This window comes from Podarcis muralis, chromosome 10 (genome assembly GCF_964188315.1).
Source record: "Podarcis muralis chromosome 10, rPodMur119.hap1.1, whole genome shotgun sequence".
Lineage (NCBI taxonomy): Eukaryota > Metazoa > Chordata > Lepidosauria > Squamata > Lacertidae > Podarcis > Podarcis muralis.
This window is the reverse complement of record NC_135664.1, coordinates 51,808,978-51,827,882: the sequence shown is the minus strand read 5'-3', so window position 1 is coordinate 51,827,882 and position 18,905 is coordinate 51,808,978. Positions and strand designations below refer to the sequence as shown.

Sequence of the window (18,905 nt, the reverse complement as noted above, 5' to 3'; positions counted from 1 at the left end):
TACCACTGCTTAACTTGTTGTTCTGAGTGTCAAGTAAGCATTTTAACTCAAATAACAAACAGGTAACCTTCTGACCCTTTTCAGTAAATCTCTCCCCCCCCCCATTTCCCCCCTCTCCTCCCTTCTCCCAAATTACGGTAGTTTAGCATTTTATGGCACAGAATAAAAATCTCCCAATTCTGTTTCCAAATAGTATATATCCTAAACACATTTTTCTGAAGCTCTCGAGTCATTCAGCTATGTGTATTTTGTAAAGTTCCTACGGTTATTGTTTTACAATAGCTGCTTCCAGGAGCATTGTAGGGGTTTCAGTTAATCAGCTCTTTGTGTGCTTCAGACTATGCAAATTTATCACACCAGACCATTCAGCAGCTCATGGGAAACCAGTGTACAAGCTGCATTGTCTTCTAGCGCCTCCTCTAATTTAAAATGGTTTTAATAAAGAAGCTAATCAAGTTTGCTTATGTATTATTTATCTGTCAATTTTAATTCTGGCCATCTCGATGTCATATGAGAAGTACTGAGTGATAGGATAGATCCACAAATGATTCAGCAACGGAACAAAACTATAATTAATTGGTGCTGCTTTGCCCTTGCACATATTTAGGCAAATAGTGTCTGCTAACTAGAAGACCATGTAGCTTTGGCATTCGCAATAATTTATTTTGCTATATGATAAATTGAAACCCCAAATACTTCCATACAATTCTGAATTAACAGAGGGTTTGGGGGGACAGGGATGGGTTTAAATCACATTATCTGGGTCTCTTAATGCCAGGAATAGCATTGAATCGGTTCATTTATTTAAATCATCTTTATCCCACACCTTGAACATGTGGCTCGTAGGTCAACTTTGAAAGCATATAGTTAAAAGCATTTTTGCACATTCTGAGATCTCTGCTTGAGCAGCATAGAACAGTAAAAGGTAAAATTCAAGACAAATTGTATTTATTTGCTTTGAATGGCCATCATAATGTCCTCTTTTTTGCTCTTTAAAATATGGCAGCCCTACCCAACAGAAACTAGCAGCACTGCAGCTGTTGCTTCTGACCCAAATGTGTCATAGTTTGCACTCTGTATACTAGGGGCTGAATCAGACTTTAAGCATGATAGGATTATTTGCCTTATTTAGAACCTTAAGAGCTTTGTCATTATGAAAAGTATATTATGCTTATGATTTTACTCCTACTGACAGATTTTGTTGATAGCTGAGCAGTATGGGTTGATGATGATGATGATGATGATGATGATGATGAAAGCAACATATTCTGCTATAAATGACATGGATCCTTGGATTTTGTACATGGAGGGAAAACACAAAACTGGTGCAGGATATATCTGAAAGCTTCAGGATATCTGCCTAAGACTTTGGGCTTGAAAACTGGAACCTAATAGATACACAGCCCCATTCAGTCTGGGCTCTGATATTTACGGGGCCCTTCACATGGACTCTGGGCACATGGAAACTGCTTCTTCATGAGCTGCAGGATGCCATATCAGTGGATCAGGGCCCATGTGCCCAGCACTCCCCGTGTGATCAGATCTCTCAATAATAGCTAAGCTATGTGGGAGCATCAACAAAAGCAGCCAGGGTAAAATTCTAAGGTCTTTATGTCTTTTAGAGCAAGATCTGAGGCCACTAACTCCGTGACCAGCAAAGCCCAAACCAAAGGCCCAAATACTTTTGCAAAGTATTCTAAAATATATGTGGTGCTTTTGATTTTGTGCTACTCCCCGCTAAAATATTTTGAATGAGGCAAAATTATCAACAGTTGTCTGATTATGTCTGATGCCCAAAAATATATATATATTTGTGCAAAACATCTACGCTATCTTGCATGCTCCTTACAAAAAGTTACTTGATGTGTATTCCACAGAAAATGGGGCATATTGGTTATACTTTTTACTAAGCAGACGCTATAGAGAATTCACAGATAAATGGTATCTGATCTATAATGAACATACGTTGAAACATAAATTGGCAATGCCTTGCTAGTATCCATTTCTAATAACCTTGAGGCATGAGTGAAAATAATACCAAAATAGATTCTCAATTGCAGAATCCAATAATATAGCTATCGTGGTGCTAAGTGTGAGAGCTCACAGCATTCAGGATCATTGTAAACTCCAGGAAGCTGCAATATACCTATTCAGCTCCGTAACTACACTGACTGGCAGGAGCTCTCTAGAATTTCAAAAGGGTCATTCTCAGTCCTATCTGAAATGGCCGGGGTTTGATCTAGAGACCTTCTGCATGCAAAGCAAATTCTCTACCACTGGGCTACAGCTCTTCTCTTCCGCACATACTCAACAACTCCACATAATCTGAGCATGTAGGTTTTTCCCCTTCCTTCATTTGTAATCTGCCAGAGGACTTTTATTATTGGGCAGCATCTAAGTGGCATAAATAAATAACATTTTAATTGTACCCTCAATGACCCAATACCCTTTTTGTGAAATTCAAAAGAAAAGAAAAGAAAAGAAAAAGCAAACCCACGACTCCGTGTGATTGTATTTGAAACAGTATACAGAATTGTTGGGTCCCTTACCATGGGAAGAAAGCATCTATCTAGCTTGTCTGTCTAATGTTCATTCATTTGAGGATCTGTGTTTGGGGATGGATCTAAGCACGTCCAAATCACACAGGTGAACTCCCATATGCCTGACTCCGCTTCCGGTCACCCTGCTGGGATAATATGTGAATTGTCCACATTAATCTGATTTAGAACTATAATTTCTCTTCTAGAGGGGCTACGTTAGGGGCTGCCTTGTACACAATCCACTGGGATTGCCTCTTGGAAAGGAATTCAAATTCCGATTTGTGCTCTTGCTCCTCTTCTCGTGCAAGACTGGGGAACCACAGGCCTGGGAGACAAACACAGCCCTCCAGGCCTCTCTTGTGGCTGTCCCCACCCACCACCAACGAGTGACCCCTGGAGTTTGCCCAGATGGCAGGGTGCCCCCCCCAAGTCCCCCTAAAAGTCCCTACCCCTGTCATAATGGTTTCGGTAGGGTGTGTGCAGGCGAACCACCTTTTGAGTTACGTCCTATTCTAATCTTTACACAATGAGATCACTCATCTGTGAAGATAATCAGGAAAGGATCTTCTTTGGGGTGGGGGGTTTTCTTCTCCCCCACCTCTCACATGTACTTGTTGTTGTATGGGAGCCACTTCCTTCTTGCACAGTCCTATACAGGAGGATCCAAGAAACTGTCCCAGTCAAAATATGTGCATCATGTGGCTTGCCAGCCACATGGGACTGTACCCCAGGCAACTGTCTCTTTGGACCGGAAATCTCGGTTTGGGTGTGGGTGTGTAGGGTTTTCTCAGCTGTGGCTCCTTGTCTTGCAGAACCGCCTTGTTTGTTTTGCTAAATTCATACCCTGCTTTTCCTTGTAAAATGCCCAAGCTGACACACGACAAAATGCAATTAAAATACATCATCTAAAAAAGTGACCAATGATTATAACAATAAACATAATAAAGAATAACACAGTAAAAACAATGTGACAAGTAAGGGCCATTAAAAAAAAAATCGGAAGATGACAGCTAGCTAAAAACATGTTAAACTTAAAAGACAGTGCAGCACGTATTAGAAGAAGTGAATATATATATGTTTATGGAATCCTCTCTCCAAGAAGGCACACCTGGCTCCATCACTGTTTGTTTATAAGCACCAGGCAAAAACATTCTTCCTCATCCAGCCCCTTGGAGATTCATTTTTTGCTTATCTTCTAGTTAGGTGGATTTGAGATGGATTTGGTGTATGTGTGCATATTGTATTTTAGGTTATTTTGCCCATGTTCTTAATGTGTGTGTGTGTGTGTTTGGGGGGGGGGTTACAAGTTGCTTTGTTTCACTTTTTTGGGGAGTGGGAAGTGGCTAATAAATACAATTAACAGTAATAACATTATCCATTATTACTATTATCAACAGCTCCACAGGTGGTAAATAGTTATGATCCTCTAAACCACCTACATTAGAGGACTGGTTATCTTAAGCGTGGCGAGTGGTACAAATTATAAAGATACAGAATAAAGGAAAGTAGGCAACTTACTGGTCATTTTGTGGACAAGGGTAGCCTCTTTATAATATAGTTTGGCACCACAAAATGTAAGATAATGTTGAACTGCACACATTGCTCGGGACGTTGTACTTATTTTGTATATTATATATACTGAGTTGTATCCAATGCTAGTTCTCAGACCAGACCCATTGAAATTAATAGTCATGTCAAACTGTGGTCCATTCATTGCTGTAGTAAAACTTCATTTGAATATCATTCATTTCACTTATCGTTTAACTGTATCCTTTGCTTTCTATCTTTCTCACGTGGTTGTTTCTTATGTCTTCAGTTCTGTATGGTGTTTCCCCCTCCTAAACAAATAAGTAATTTTTAAATACGGTGCAGCAGAGCAAGACAAATTAGCTCAATGGGTCAAACACCTGTTTAAATACTAATTAAAAAAAGGTTTCTACTTGTCACTTGAAAAGAACCCGAAGGTTAAGCAGACCTTGCTCGATAGGGAATTCTGAAGTTTGTGCATACCTAGTGAGAAGGTCTTCTCTCAGGTTCCTGCCAAATGCACATCAGATGGTGCCGGGTGAGACAGAAAAAAATGGGTGAAGTCCTTTCTGAAGGACCTCATCACCCAAGCAGGCCAATGATCTGTGGAAAGTCCACTTCCACTCCAATGCTTAGGAAGCATTTTTATTAAAGTGTATATCTGGTGATCTTCCATAAGCAAGTTCTATATTTTAGTAAGGTCAGGCTACTTGATGAAAAAGTGGTATTTTGAAATAATTCTTCGTTTTGGATTGAGTCGTTGTGCTGGATTTTTAATGTTTAAGCATGGTGGTTGTTTTTTTACCACTGGAGAGTTTTGTAAGCACTGTATATAACTAAATGGAATGTATCTTCAAATAAGGTGGACAACATAATCCTATGCACATATATGCAAAAGGAAGTACTGTTGATTTCAGTAGAGTTTACTCCCAAGTAATGTGTGCAAAGGACAGCAGCCAAAAAAAAAAAAAAGAAAGTTTCTTGGAGATGTTGTCCTGCAGTCATCATAGCCCCTTTAGAAGACTGCTTTGCATTATTCTGCTTTACTCAAAATACTTATTTTGTGGCTCATGAAATGAACCTTAAAACAGGTGGTATGGCAAATGTCTCAACAGTTTCTGTTTCTTTCTAGAACTTGAGAAAGACAGGAAGCTTGTTTTAAAATAGCCATGAACATTAAATTTAAGGTACTATGTAGACTGGCGTTATTTTATAAATAAATAAATCTCTCTGATTAAAGAATATATCTATATTAAATAGGCTGAAAATAATTTAAAATAAACTTGTAGAAAAAAAAGAGTTTTTGCAGATGTACAGTTGTACTCTCTCAGATCTTCACAGACCGATGCTGCTTTAGTTAGTTAGGAAGCTAATTAGTTATATTTACAAACGAGAGTGCTAAAAGATTTTTTTCTTGGAATTAAGAACTTTTCACTTCTTTTGGAAAGAAGAACTTTCAAAGTTGCCCGATGAGTTGGATGGGGTTCACTCCACTCGCCCCATCTTCCAAATCTGTCTAAATATTTTGTTTTAACGTCTAATCTCATTATGCTCTCTTTGTGTTTAACTTGTATTAAAATCTGTCAGCTATGACTGGTCTCATAAGCACAGTCAGCGGACCAGAATAAGTTAATTATTTACTTGTGTCACTAGTACTCTTCATCTAATGAAATGCACAGCTGTGTTAGATCTGCAGTTGGACGTCTCGATTCCATTGTTATACAAGTCAGCAAAGGGTAGAAGCTGCTATGATGGAGGGGCCTCGGTTCTTTCTGCTGTTCTGCCTTTCTGTGTCGATTTCATGGATCTTTTATCATTCACTTTCACACAAAACAAACAACACAGCGCCTGTCTGCTATGGGAACCGTCTTGGCATATAAAAGGGTTTCCAGCGCCTGAAGTAATTTTAAGTTAGTGCAGATTTAATTTTTGGCTTACAGGTGCCCTTTCCTCCTCATGCAACCAAACACAATTTCCTCGTTTGGAGGAGGGGGAGGGATGTATGTTTGGCCAAACCCACAACTTAAGTGGGTGTAAATTTTACGTTGCAATTCTTTTGCATATTTTTCACACGTGAGAAAATTACTAAAATGATTTTTTTGTGGGTATGGTGTTACCACCAAAAGATTGGTTTGACGAGGATTTTTTATGGGGTGGGAACCAGTAATAATGGTAAAAATCATGCGTTTTTTTAAATTGAAAAACACAAAATAAACTATAGAAATGCTTGATCTGCTTCTTTCATTGCATCGATCCTTCCACATACTGTTAACAGCTATCCCATGCACCTAGACCCTGTTATTATTTTCGTGTGTTTGTGTGTGTGTGTGTGTGTGTGTGTGTGTGTGTTGTTGTTGTTGTTGTTGTTGTTGTTGTTGTTGTTGTTGTTGTTTAATTGGGCAGTGGATGTTGGTGTTTTCTGACCAAGCTCCAGTATCACAATCTCTTTTTGCCCTTCTCCACAAGTGCCTGGTCGAGTAAGCCCTTGTTTAGAGAGTGTGTAAACATTGCTTAACCTTCTTCAGTCCAAAACTCTTTTCTCCAGTTATAAAATGTATTGCCCACTTTACTGTACAAATCTACAAACTCTAAAGTATTTTAAAACATTTTACTGTGCCACTCAACTAGTTTTTTGCCTACCTGTAATAAAGCCACTTACTAGCGGGAAGGTAAACAGCGTTTCCGTGTGCGGCTCTGGCTTGCCAGAGCAGCGATGTCACGCTGGCCACGTGACCCGGAAGTGTCTCCGGACAGCGCTGGCCCCCGGCCTCTTAAGTGAGATGGGCGCACAACCCTAGAGTCTGTCAAGACTGGCCCGTACGGGCAGGGGTACCTTTACCTTTACCTTAATTCCCTGTTCAGGGAAGTTTTTAACGTGTGATATTTTACTGTATTTTTGGTTTTTATGGAAGCCGCCCAGAGTGGCTGGGGAGGCCCAGCCAGATGGGCGGGGTATAAATAATATATTATTATTATTATTATTATTATTATTATTATTATTATTATTATTATTATTAAAGCCACCATACACAGTGAGAAAATTTGGTTTGCATAGACATGGGAAAGAATAAATGATGTTTTGTTCTAAATGTTTGTGGTTCAATTGTATGGCATCCTTGTTTTTTTTATAAACACACAAGGTTTTCAAGTTATTTAAACACATGTAATCCAATATTGCTAATGTTTCCCCAACCTTCTGCAGGGCAGGGAGGGAAGTTCCTTGCCCAAGCAGGTCCTTCCCTCTGACAGGTGGACCAAAGTTGTACCCTACTCAATAAATAAAGACAAGGAACATTAGAGGATTCCCCCACTCTCAGTTTCCTCAAAATTTAGTCAAAGCTTCTGTATTGGGCCGCGGTTTAGAAGGAATACATATTCTGGGGTCAGTATCTCAGATAAAAGCCTCTGCAAAATAGCTTGACTCTCACAAAGTACAGAGTAGTCTGGATTGTAGGATGCCAAGTGGTGGTGTTAATCACTGCAAAATGATTTTTTTTTAAGTTTACATCTTTCATTTATCCTAGTCAGGATTATTAGCTACATTTCCATGAACACCTTTAGTAAGGGAATGTCTGTTTTTGAGTGAACTATTTTTAATTGGATAGGCTAAAATTGCATTTAACTCTTGTCCATTTGGCTCTGCAAAATGAATTGCTTGCTTTTGTCATTTGAAAAACCTGTATATATTCTGTGTTTCAGGGGTTTGCGGCCTGATTATGCCTCAGGAGGACATGCCGTTTTGTGATTCAGGAATCTGTCCTGATATTATCATGAATCCCCACGGCTTCCCATCTCGCATGACGGTTTGTAACATTTTTACAGTCCTTGACCTTAATGCATTATTAAAAAGTGCTACTTACCCTTTTGGAGTAAATATCTATTTACTGTTAATAAAAGGAAAATGCAACTTTTTACACTAAAACAAAAAAAATTCCTTCCAGTAGCACCTTAAAGACCAACTAAGTTAGTTCTTGGTATGAGCTTTCGTGTGCATGCACACTTCTTCAGATACACTGAAACAGAAGTTGCCAGATCCTTCTATAGCAACTTCTGTTTCAGTGTATCTGAAGAAGTGTGCATGCACACGAAAGCTCATACCAAGAACTAACTTAGTTGGTCTTTAAGGTGCTACTGGAAGGAATTTTTTTTGTTTTGACTATGGCAGACCAACACGGCTACCCATCTGTAACTGGAACTTTTTACACTGTGCATTATTCTTTATAGGGCAGAAGGTGGAATAGGAAAGTTGTGTATCTTGACAGGTAGTGCTCTCCAGTGCTGACAGACATTGGTCTGCGTGGGAATAACATGAAGAGGTTCAGGAAAACTGCCTGGCCAAGTGCCAGCTCAAGGCATTTTGCAGCCTGAGGTGGAGCAACAAATGCCCTCCCCCATTCCCACAACTCAGGGTGCATAGTACCCAAAGCCAACCTAGTAATTTTGGTACCTGATGCTGAAAATTTCACAACCTCTTCTCCCCTTCCTTGGCACAAATATATATATATATAGAGAGAGAGAGAGAGTGCGTAACAACATGCTGCCTTTATAAAATATCCAAATTCAATCTACCTGAAACAGCTCACTTGTTCTACCTAACATTGGCCATGATTACAGAATATAGGATCAACTTCAGGTTTCTGTCTGGGGTCTGAAAAGTTGCTTTAAGTATGCTCATGGGTTTGGGCCCAACCAGTGGGACATATTAATTGACTGATTATTTGAACGGCAGCCTCCCCTTCCACCTCACAGGCTGCTTGCTGCTGAAAGTCCCTTCAGTTTGCCATGCAACAAGAGACACAAGCCCAATATCCCCTTGGATATGCGGGCCTAGTAGCCTGTCTTGTTTGGACTAGTATTTGCCCACAGGATTTTGTTTATCCTCGTCAGTTCCTTCTCTTTGCACCTTAGACAGATGTAGGGAGAAATCTCTAGAAGACTACAATATTTGGAGACTTCTCGCCAAACTTAAAATATCTCTGCTTTCTGCTGCATAGGTGGGAAAACTAATTGAACTTCTGGCCGGAAAAGCTGGTGTCCTGGATGGCAGATTTCACTACGGAACTGCATTTGGCGGGAGTAAAGTGAAGGACGTGTGTGAAGATCTTGTGCGTCACGGGTATAACTACCTGGGGAAGGACTATGTAACATCTGGCATTACCGGGTAAGAACCTCCTGCAGGCGACTGCTGTGCCGTGTACATGTTCCTGTTTCTAATATCTAATAGTGCCATGTGTGCATAACTTTAATGTGAATAGCTGCACATGGTTTTTTTATTATTATTAAAAAAGAACCCTGCCACTAGAGCATCAAACAAAATTAAGAAGCCAGCTTCTTCTTTCAGTGAGGTTTTTTTTGTCACTTAAAATACAAAAGTTCTAAGCAGTTTTGGCAGCGGTGCCGTGTGCTCTTGGAATATGATTAGCAGCCTTAAACCAAACGCAATAGCAAAATACGACATTGAAGGCAGGTGCTTGTCCGTTGGGAGTTTTTGTGAGCGGCTTTTGCCGATTGTGGAGTCGGTCTGGCATAGTTGGCTGGTCTGTTAACTTCCTGCTGTGTTGATCAGACTGTCTTCAGAGATGTGGAGTTCAAAGGAATATGAGAAGGTTTAGGAAGCAAGACAAGGCCATATGGCCCAACGCGTCTGTGTTTTTAAAATGTATCTTAATCCTACCTTTCTATTTTCTACCACATCCTCCCCCCCCCCCAACACCAACATAATCTGGGCCACTAACCTGTTCCATCTGTCAATTCTTCCTCTTTCATAAACTATATCTTTGCTTGTCCTAAATCTAGTTTGCTACTCCAGTTAAGGATAGGGGGAAATACATTTATTTATCTTAATGAACTGCAGGTGTTTTGTATGAATCTCTTAATGGTATGATGCATTTACATTTTAAAATGTGCTGTAAGTCACTTGGAGACCTTTCAGTTACAAGGCTAATAGATGAGGATGATCCTAGCTGAAAAACATGGGCAGTATGACTCCTTTAGAGAAATTATGCAGGGTGGAAAATGTTTTCTTTTGCCCCACAATGTGTTATTTGAAATCCTCTAATTTGTCTACATTTGCTCCGGGTGCCTAAAACTGCTTCCCTTCTCCCACACTATCATTTTCAGTTCCAATAATTTTCTTGAAGGTCATGTAACAGCAATGGATTGCAATTGTACCTACCAAGAATTCAGGAGCAGCGCCACATGCCAGCTTATAGACGTGACTTAGACTGACTTAAGATTCCAGGTCATGGGAGAGTTTCCATAAGTCATCCTCTTAATAGCTGGAGGAACTCTCTTGAAGCTATTTAACATTTTAGTTATTTTCAGAGGTATCCACAGAGGTATCATCCTCCTGAAGTTCTCCATGGGTTATTTCTGAAGGGGGTGCAGAGAATGTGGTCAACCGGAAGCCTAGTGGTTGGCGATAGTGCAGGACTTGGGGGAACTGGGATTTATCCTACTTACTCTCACAGTCACTAATACCTGTTTTCCTTTTTGTAATCTTATAAACAATACTTTCTTAGCTTCTCTGAAAGAAATTTTCTTCTTCCTTCTCAGGGAGCCATTAGAAGCCTACATCTATTTTGGGCCAGTGTATTACCAGAAACTGAAGCACATGGTTTTGGATAAGATGCATGCAAGAGCTCGAGGGCCCAGAGCTGTCCTTACCAGGTATGGCAGAGACAGGATCACAAGCACAAATGCACAACACCAAAAGGCAGCCTTCAGGTCTGCTCCATTGCTCAACAGCTATACACGTGTAGAATCTTGCACAGAACTATAGTTTGAAAAAATGTAAACGGGTCATTCTGAAGCCAGGGAGTGACGTGTTGGCATTCTTTGATTTGAAAAGGGTTGCTACTTAAAAAGAAAAATACACACTTTACATAGCAGGTGGAGAGACATTATTATATATATTTTTGGTTAGAAGTGGTAAGTGGTCTTCTAGCTGAATCGAAGCCTCTTCCCATTCTTCTACTTCTCCACACCCAGTCACCCTTTATAAGACAAATGAATGAGGACCAGGGAGCAATGCATGCCCCTTTTCTGCTGCATGTGCCTCCTCTTAGGCCAGCCTCACTCCTTTTGGATCATTGGGCCTAACTACAGCCTTAAGTTAGACCATACATATGAGCCTTACATAGACCTGGGATAGCCAGTGTCATGGCCTCCAGATGTTGCCGAACTACAACACCCATCATCCATGACTATTGACCGTGCTGGTTGGGGTTCATGGGAATCCATCGACATCTGGAGGGTCCCATGTTGGCTAATCCTGCTCTAGACTCCTGTAGTAGAGATAGACACTCTTTTGATGCTGAACATTTAGCAGCATTCTGATGTGGTTTATTTTGGGGGGTGGGGGTGGGATTACCTGTTTCAGTGGGACAACATTCTCAAAAGTCTCTACCTGTTTGATTGAAAGGCAACCAACGGAAGGCCGCTCGCGTGATGGAGGCTTACGGCTGGGAGAAATGGAACGGGATTGCCTGATAGGCTATGGAGCTAGCATGCTCCTGCTGGAAAGACTTATGATTTCGAGCGACGCATTTGAAGTGGATGTGTGTGGCCAATGTGGATTGTTAGGCTACTCTGGCTGGTAAGCAGACAACTGAATTTTTAATGTTTCAATGTGGTTTACCCAGAAGCTTGCATATGTGTGTGGTCCCTGCTTTTACGTTAAGTGAGAGCTTTCCCTCGGCAAATGAATGTAATACGGTGCTTTGCAAAAGTTGCATTTTGACCTGTGACCCAGAGGATACGAGTAATGCCAAACTCGAAGGAAGGTAGCTCTTTACAAGGCTTTTTTTTTTAAATGCTAATAATTTATTCTTCGTATTAATGTGATGCCTGTGTTCTTCTTACAAAGCAAACCTCAAAGATTATTTAGTCCTTCTAGTCAGGGGTTTAGTGAAGTTTTTGTAGTGCCCGCAGAGCTTCTGGATTATGTCTTTACAAGACAAAAATCATTTAAAAGGGAATTGGGCTCTCCCTTGTGTTTTTGGCAGAAGATTATCTACTTTTCTGGAGATATTCCAACCATATAAATATATATAAAAAGAAAAGCTACCATCTAAACTTAGGCAAACAAAAAAGGCTGAGTGTAGGAATTGAGACAAAGATGTGATTGCATGTCTCACCCATGTTACAAATAGCTGACTTATCACAGTGCTTTCAGAAGAGAGGAGACCAGCTGTGTCAATGTCCTTTTCTCATCTAAGATCCAAATTAGACCACACTGAAAAGGCTGGCAAAAGAACTTAGTGGGGCTATACCTTTTGTTCAGTGGTTTGGACTCGTGCAGAGCAAAAGCAGAGGGAAGGGATGTAACAGAGATTGTGAAGGAGACTTTTTTTTCCTCCCTGCAAATTTTGCTTGTAAAATCAAGTCGCCCTCCCTGGCCTTACCTGTGTGCATGGCTTTTCCTGCTTAACCTAGAAAATTCTTGAAGCTTTTCTTCAATGGTGAACAGATTGCTACACAGTGTACTCAAAACACTTAAGACCTGATAAATGGAGGCAGACACCTGAAGTATTACTAAGGTAATGGAAAGGGGAAAGGCTATGGGTTGTATCCAGTGCTGTGCAAGCAGACTTCCACTCGAGCAGTAGAACTTCTACTTCCCCAGAAATCTGCTCTAAAGGGCCTCCCGACCTCCTGAAGCAGAGTTTTGAGGGTGTATGGTGGGGGGTGGCTACAGGTTGAAGTCCCATTACATGAGCAGAAGTCTCCCCCCATTTGCACAATGGCAACATTGGCCAGAACCCAACTACCTCTTCCTTTAGGAAGAAAACACGTCAAACGATTGGCTTCCTTCAAGGACTGTATGCCACCATGCCCAGTTCCAACTCTGACAACCAGCTTTTCATGCCAAGTCAAATTATACATATAAACCATCATCATGTGGCTTTTCAGGCACCGGGCATTTTGAATGTCATTTCACTCTTTTCATAAAGCTTAAAGGCTTTAATTTATACTCTCATATATATATTTTCCTTTGGTATTTGGTGGATGTAGAAAACATAAAGGCTGGCATTATACATGGCATGTATTTATCTTCAAGCGCAGAAAGGGTTGGGGGTTTTTTTCTTGCAGCAAAGCAGAGAAGATTCTGCATCTTCAATATGCATGCAGATACTTTGCCAGGTGTAGTATAGCAGCAAAAGGAAGAAACAAGAACGAGAGGTTTTTAGAGGTCAGAGGAAAGCAATTGAAGACTATAAAAAAGATGCATGCAGCCATGGAAGGGTGTAGGAGCTTTGCTTCTTGAACATTTGAATTTGAAATCTTAAGACTATTTTTCATACTTTCATAAGGATTATAAACTAGATCTTTTTAAAAAACAACAACGGAGGTTCACACGATTGTTTCCGTTGTTGGGTTCCATAAAAAAAATAAAATGCTAAATATGCAGAAAATTACAATTCATAGCTATGGCCACTTACTACAGGAAAAGATTACAGTTTTAAGGTAAATATGAAGAATGACATTTGCAATTTCATAAAACTTGTTCAAATGTTGTGATTTGCCCTATATAAACTCTGGAAAGGCATGCAATTCTGGTCTTCTAATGTATTTACTGGTTGAGGGAGCATAACCTGTAATTGGGTTTCTTATCCAGTTATTAGGTTCTTATTAGGTGATGATGTGTTCTGTCTGTCAATAGTGGGAGCCAAGCAGCCCTGTAATGAGCAACACAATAGAAACTAGGCAATTACAGCAGCTCCAGACCTCTGAAATGGTCTTGGCCAGCTTTAGTGAGGAATTGGTATATAAACAAGCTTATTGCACGACATGACTCTAAAAACTACATGGACTGAAAAGGAAGGTGGCTATTTGAGTTGGACGTATCACCAAGAACCGTCAACCAGATAGCATTTCTAGTGCAACTTAACAATGGACAATTTTGTTGGTGCTAGGATTGGGCTCCTTCAAGGAGGGGGACAGCAGAGTAAAAACAATGCTATCCAGAATGTTTTTACTTTATGCAATCATCAGCTATGCATTGCCTTAGTCCAGAATTTCAAGCACTCAGCAAGGACGTTAACACCAGCCTTCCCCAACCTGGTGCCCCCAGACATTTTGGACTGCAGTTCCCATCATCTCTGGTCACTGGTCATGGTGGCAGGGGCTGATGGGAGTTGCAGTCTCAAACATCCAGAGGCCCCCGGGTTGTGGGAGGCTGCCTTGCCTTAAGCTGGAGTTTCTAAATGCTTATTTTGGAAAGCCATTATGAGAGGGTTGGAATTGGTGACTATATGAATGCAGCTGCCAAGGCATGTTGAGCTAAGCAGATTTTTTATTTCACAGATCTGGAAGTATTTGGCTTTCTGGGAAGCCTTCAGCACAGCCTCTTGCTCCACATACCCTTTTGTAGGCAGGCCTAAGGGAAATAAGCCTTCATTCTTCACCTGTTGTCTTCCCTGTGTGGAATTATAGATTACAAGCCCCTTGGGGCAGAGACCTGTCTCATTTATAAAGCATCAAGCACATAGATGGTGCTATATATTCACAGTGAAGTAGGAAAGGGAATTGGATAAACAGTATGGACCCAAAAGAGTGCACACGACCTCTTGGCCTTTCTTTCCAGTCGGTCGAAAGTGCATTCTTCTTGACTCTGCCATCTTTGCATGAAGAAGCCCTGCAGTGGGAGGCAGGTCACATAGAGAGGCAATCTTGGAGCCTGCTGTACCACCAGCAGACTTCTAGGAACACAGGAAGTTGCCTGATACCAGGTCAGACCATTGGTCCATCTAGCTCAGCATTGTCCACACTGACTGGCAGCAGCTCTTCAGAGTCTGTCCCAGCCCTGCTTGGTCTTGCTGGGGATTGAATCTGGAACCGTCTGCATGCAAGTCAATTTCTCTACCGCCAAGCCGCGGCCCTTGCCCAAAGCAGTTAGGTCTGTGCATTATCCAGAAATGCAACCAAACTGTATACAAGAGATGGTTGCTGTTGATAAATTTTATTATTTATATTTGTCTTAGAATCATAGAATTGTAGAGTTGGAAGGGACCGTGAGGGTCATCTAGTCTGACCCCCTGCAATGCAAGAATCTTTTACCCAACAGGGGTCTTGAACCCATGACCTTAAGATTAAGAGTCTCATGCTCCCAACTGGGCTACTACGCATTGAGCAAACAAGATCTGTGGTCTCAGATCTCCAAGCAACACTTTCTAGGATTAGTCTTCATGTTGCCATTTTCTCTTCCCAACATGCTGTGTAACCTTTTCTGGGTAGGCTCTAGGATGATGCTTTTGGGCATTTCAAAGGCACAATAATGCCCAACTTAATGGTGTCCTTAGCTGCATCCCCAGCTACATATATGATCAACCCAGGAAAACTGACATCCTGGGAGCTCTTTGGAAATTTTTTAGCCCCCTTGCTCTTCTACCTGCGGTGGGGGAAACAGGACTCAGGCACACACGCCTCCCCCCTCTATTGCCTCTGTTTCAATGTGATGCCAAATGACTTGTGGGAGGAAGATTTTAATCTCACTACACAGGTTGGGGAGTAAGATCCAAACAGCCCAAACCACCTTCTTTTTTCTTTTTTTTAATCATCCCTAAAAATGTATGTGCTTGGTCGTAATGAAACCATGAGCAACTGAATTAGTGGGCTCCCTTTTGCTTTTGGACAGGCGTACTCAGGGAAACCTGTTAATTGTGGTGTGTGGGTGAACGTATTGTTGTCTTTCCTCTCAGCTCCAGCAAGTACAGGTCTGGCCATTCATTCAGCACACAAATTAGATTGAGGGGGCACCTCATTCTTCACCCCTAAATTGGAATACCACAATTAACATTTCTGTGCCTCTGACTGAAGGTTTCCTTGGTAATACAGGGCTGCAACAGAGGCTCATACTGCAGTTAGGGGAGCACACCAGTTCACATTAAACATTTACAGCAGGTGGGCCAGTAGTGGAAGTAGGGTGGGAGAGGAAGGGAACTCGTACAGAATGACCCTTCTTTGTAGACTGGAATTAGCTCATTATAAGATAATGCTGACCTATTTCATACTTAAAATGTAATTTGCAAAGAGGTGTAAAATAATTACTCAAAAGCGGCACTTTCAAAGCCACCAGTCGCCAAAGTGATACTATAATCCAGTTCCAAAATTGTTCTGCATTTCTGCATCAGTTCCAAAAAAGTTCTGCATCAGCACCAGGTATCATCAGGCAGCTGTTTGGGGTACAGCACCCTGACAGGGAAGGACTGTCCTGGACCCCCCCTTTTATCTGGTGCTCAAGGGGAAGAGCGGAGTCACTGTTTAAAAATCCTACTATGTCCCTGAATGCTTCTATCATAGCAGTTCTCCCTGGGATTGTGGGAAAATTAAATAGAACTGCTGTTGAAGTGGGGGAAGAGTTGAGGTCTTGGTTAGGTAAGATGCTCCTTGGCTGCAAAGGCAGCCACTCTGCCTTCTGTAGGGAAAGTAATTTAGTTTCCTTCTTCAGCTGTTCATCTACCACAGGAACAATTTGCCTGGCTTTATTTTACATTAGGTTCAGCTCTGTAGTGCCAGTACATAGAGTTTAGCTCATGGGTAGCCAACATGTTGCCCACCATAATTTTGTTGGACTACAACTCCCATCATCCCTGACCATTGGCCTTGGTAGCAGGAGCTTATGGGAGCTGTAGTCCAGCCACATCTGAAGGCACAACACTGGCTAACCCTGCCTTAGGTGACCACAACTGGATGACTTTGGGCAGAGTAGTAATTCTTCATAAATAGCAGTGATTAAGAGAGTATGAGTCTTACAATTTGCCACCTTCATTGGGGCAGCTACCCCAAACTAAACATTTAAATAGCAGTTTCTACCTCATTTCTGAGCACAATTTGAAGTGTTGCTGTTGACTTTTTAAAGCCCTGTGTACCTTGGGATCCTCTGTACCTGGAGGAACACCTGTTCCCATATAAACCTGCCTGTGTTTTGAGGTCATCAGCAGACTCTCTCCTCCAAGTGCTTCACCATCATAGGTGAAGCAGGTAGCAACCAGGGACAAAGCCATTTTGGCGGTGATGCAAATACTCTCCCCTCTCTCCTAATTTAACATTTTGTAAATTAACCAATATAAAGGCTGATTGAATTTTAATTGTTTTTTCTGTATTTATTTTACTGCAATTAATTCTTAACCAACTTGGGAGGAATTTAGCCAAAAGATGGTGATAAAATACAATAAAGAAATGGATATATCTCTTTGTCTCTTTTACGTAAATATACAATGACCTTGGTGTTTCTTTCCTATCTTTCAGGTGCCATTACTGCAAGTCTTCCTGTCATGTATCTTCCCTGCGCATACCATATGCCTGTAAACTGTTATTCCAAGAACTCCAGTCTATGAACATTATACCCAGATTAAAACTGGCCAAGTATAATGAATGAAAGTGTTGAGGAGTGGAGGGACAAAATGGCAAGCGGAAATATAATCGGAAAGAGCTTAAGTGGCTTCAGAAGTGCTAAAACCGAATTGGCCCCTAATTCCTTACTGTTTTTTTCTTCTCTCTTTGACTGCCGGACAATGCTGAAGAAGAACAGTTGGAAGCTGTTAGCGCAAAGACTCAGGCGGTGTTTATCTGTGGCACTAAGCTAGGTGCCCCCTTCCACCAAGGCACTGGGACTATGCAAACTCAGTTTCCACTTCAAATGGATGGAAGCACTGCAGATCAGCCATGCTTAGTGGATTGCTTCCTTTGTCAACACAGTATTTAAATATGTGCATAAACTTAAGAGTGGGAACACAGTATTGAAATCAATAGGATTTCAAGGAACAGTTTTGCAGAGTCTTAACTGGTGCACAGTTTGGGGTTAGTGTAACTGTTTTTGCACAATGTTTGGGGTTTTTTAATGATTAAAAAAATTCAGTTACGTTTTTCAAGCCTTGAGCTTTTGTGGTGTAGCAATACTGAGCCGTAGGTTCAAATCAGAGGGGGGATAGTTTTACAGAGCTCTCCAAATATAGTGCTTTAAGGAGGATATGTTGAAGCAACATCACCTTGTTCTTGTCTGTTTTGTGATCTTTTCATAGCTACTTGCTTGGAAATGCTGGACATTCAAGTCCTTCTGTGGCACATTCCCACACATTCCTACCTATCAATGGGTGTCTGTGACAGCCGCCTCCCAGCACCCTGGGTCCCGTGCTTCCAGGGAAAAGAAGATCTGGCCACAGCAGAATACGCACCCATGTCTTGCACCCTCCCTTTCCCCTTTTAATAACTTGCTGGGGGAAATTTTCTCTGCTAGTGTGCCCTTTCTCCACCAGCCTAAACTCTAGCCTTGGGTCTCCCTGAAGTCTCTCAAAGTAGCACAGTTTATGGTTTCCAGACATGAGTTTGTTTACAATAAGCTGAGGCCACACAGGTTTATGAAACAAGTCAACGGTATACTAAGATGGAAAAAAAATACAGAGTTTCAAGGAAATATGCAAATTCCCCAGTGGAGCAAAATAACAAAATAAAGTAGATTGATTATGTTCCCTGAACATAAACCATCCCTCACTTTACCAGACTCTCCTTTCTTCCAAGCTTACAGAGCATTTTCTTCTTATGCTAGACCCACCTCCAGCCTGGCTCCCTTTTCTATGTCCTTTCTCTACCTGCTCCCTGCCAATCACATGCTCTGCCCCTTGAGCTGCAGGCTTCAGGAAATTAGTGGCTTTTAATTTTCCCCACTCTTGGACAAGAGATCTCCCATTTCTCACATACACAATGAAGTTCTGCTGAGCCCCAAAGGAGATCAGGCTTCACACGTTAACTCTAAACTCAAATCAAGAAAGAGATGTAGCAGACAACAAAGATGCAAATTCCCATATGATTTGCATCAGTCCATCAAACAAGGCCCAT

At 41.3% G+C, this 18,905-nt stretch overlaps 1 protein-coding gene across 1 annotated transcript in view; it reads left to right on the top strand.

Annotated features, from left to right (window-relative positions):
* Window positions 1–17,941, top strand: part of POLR3B (RNA polymerase III subunit B) — a 61,191-nt gene extending 43,250 nt beyond the window's left edge. The window contains exons 24-28 of the mRNA XM_028746558.2: window positions 7,767–7,870; window positions 9,062–9,228; window positions 10,623–10,736; window positions 11,491–11,664; window positions 17,319–17,941. Coding sequence (XP_028602391.1) covers window positions 7,767–7,870; window positions 9,062–9,228; window positions 10,623–10,736; window positions 11,491–11,664; window positions 17,319–17,448 — 689 coding nt within the window. The 3' untranslated portion in view covers window positions 17,449–17,941. The remainder of the gene's footprint in view (window positions 1–7,766; window positions 7,871–9,061; window positions 9,229–10,622; window positions 10,737–11,490; window positions 11,665–17,318) is intronic.
* The last annotated feature ends 964 nt before the right edge of the window (window positions 17,942–18,905 follow it).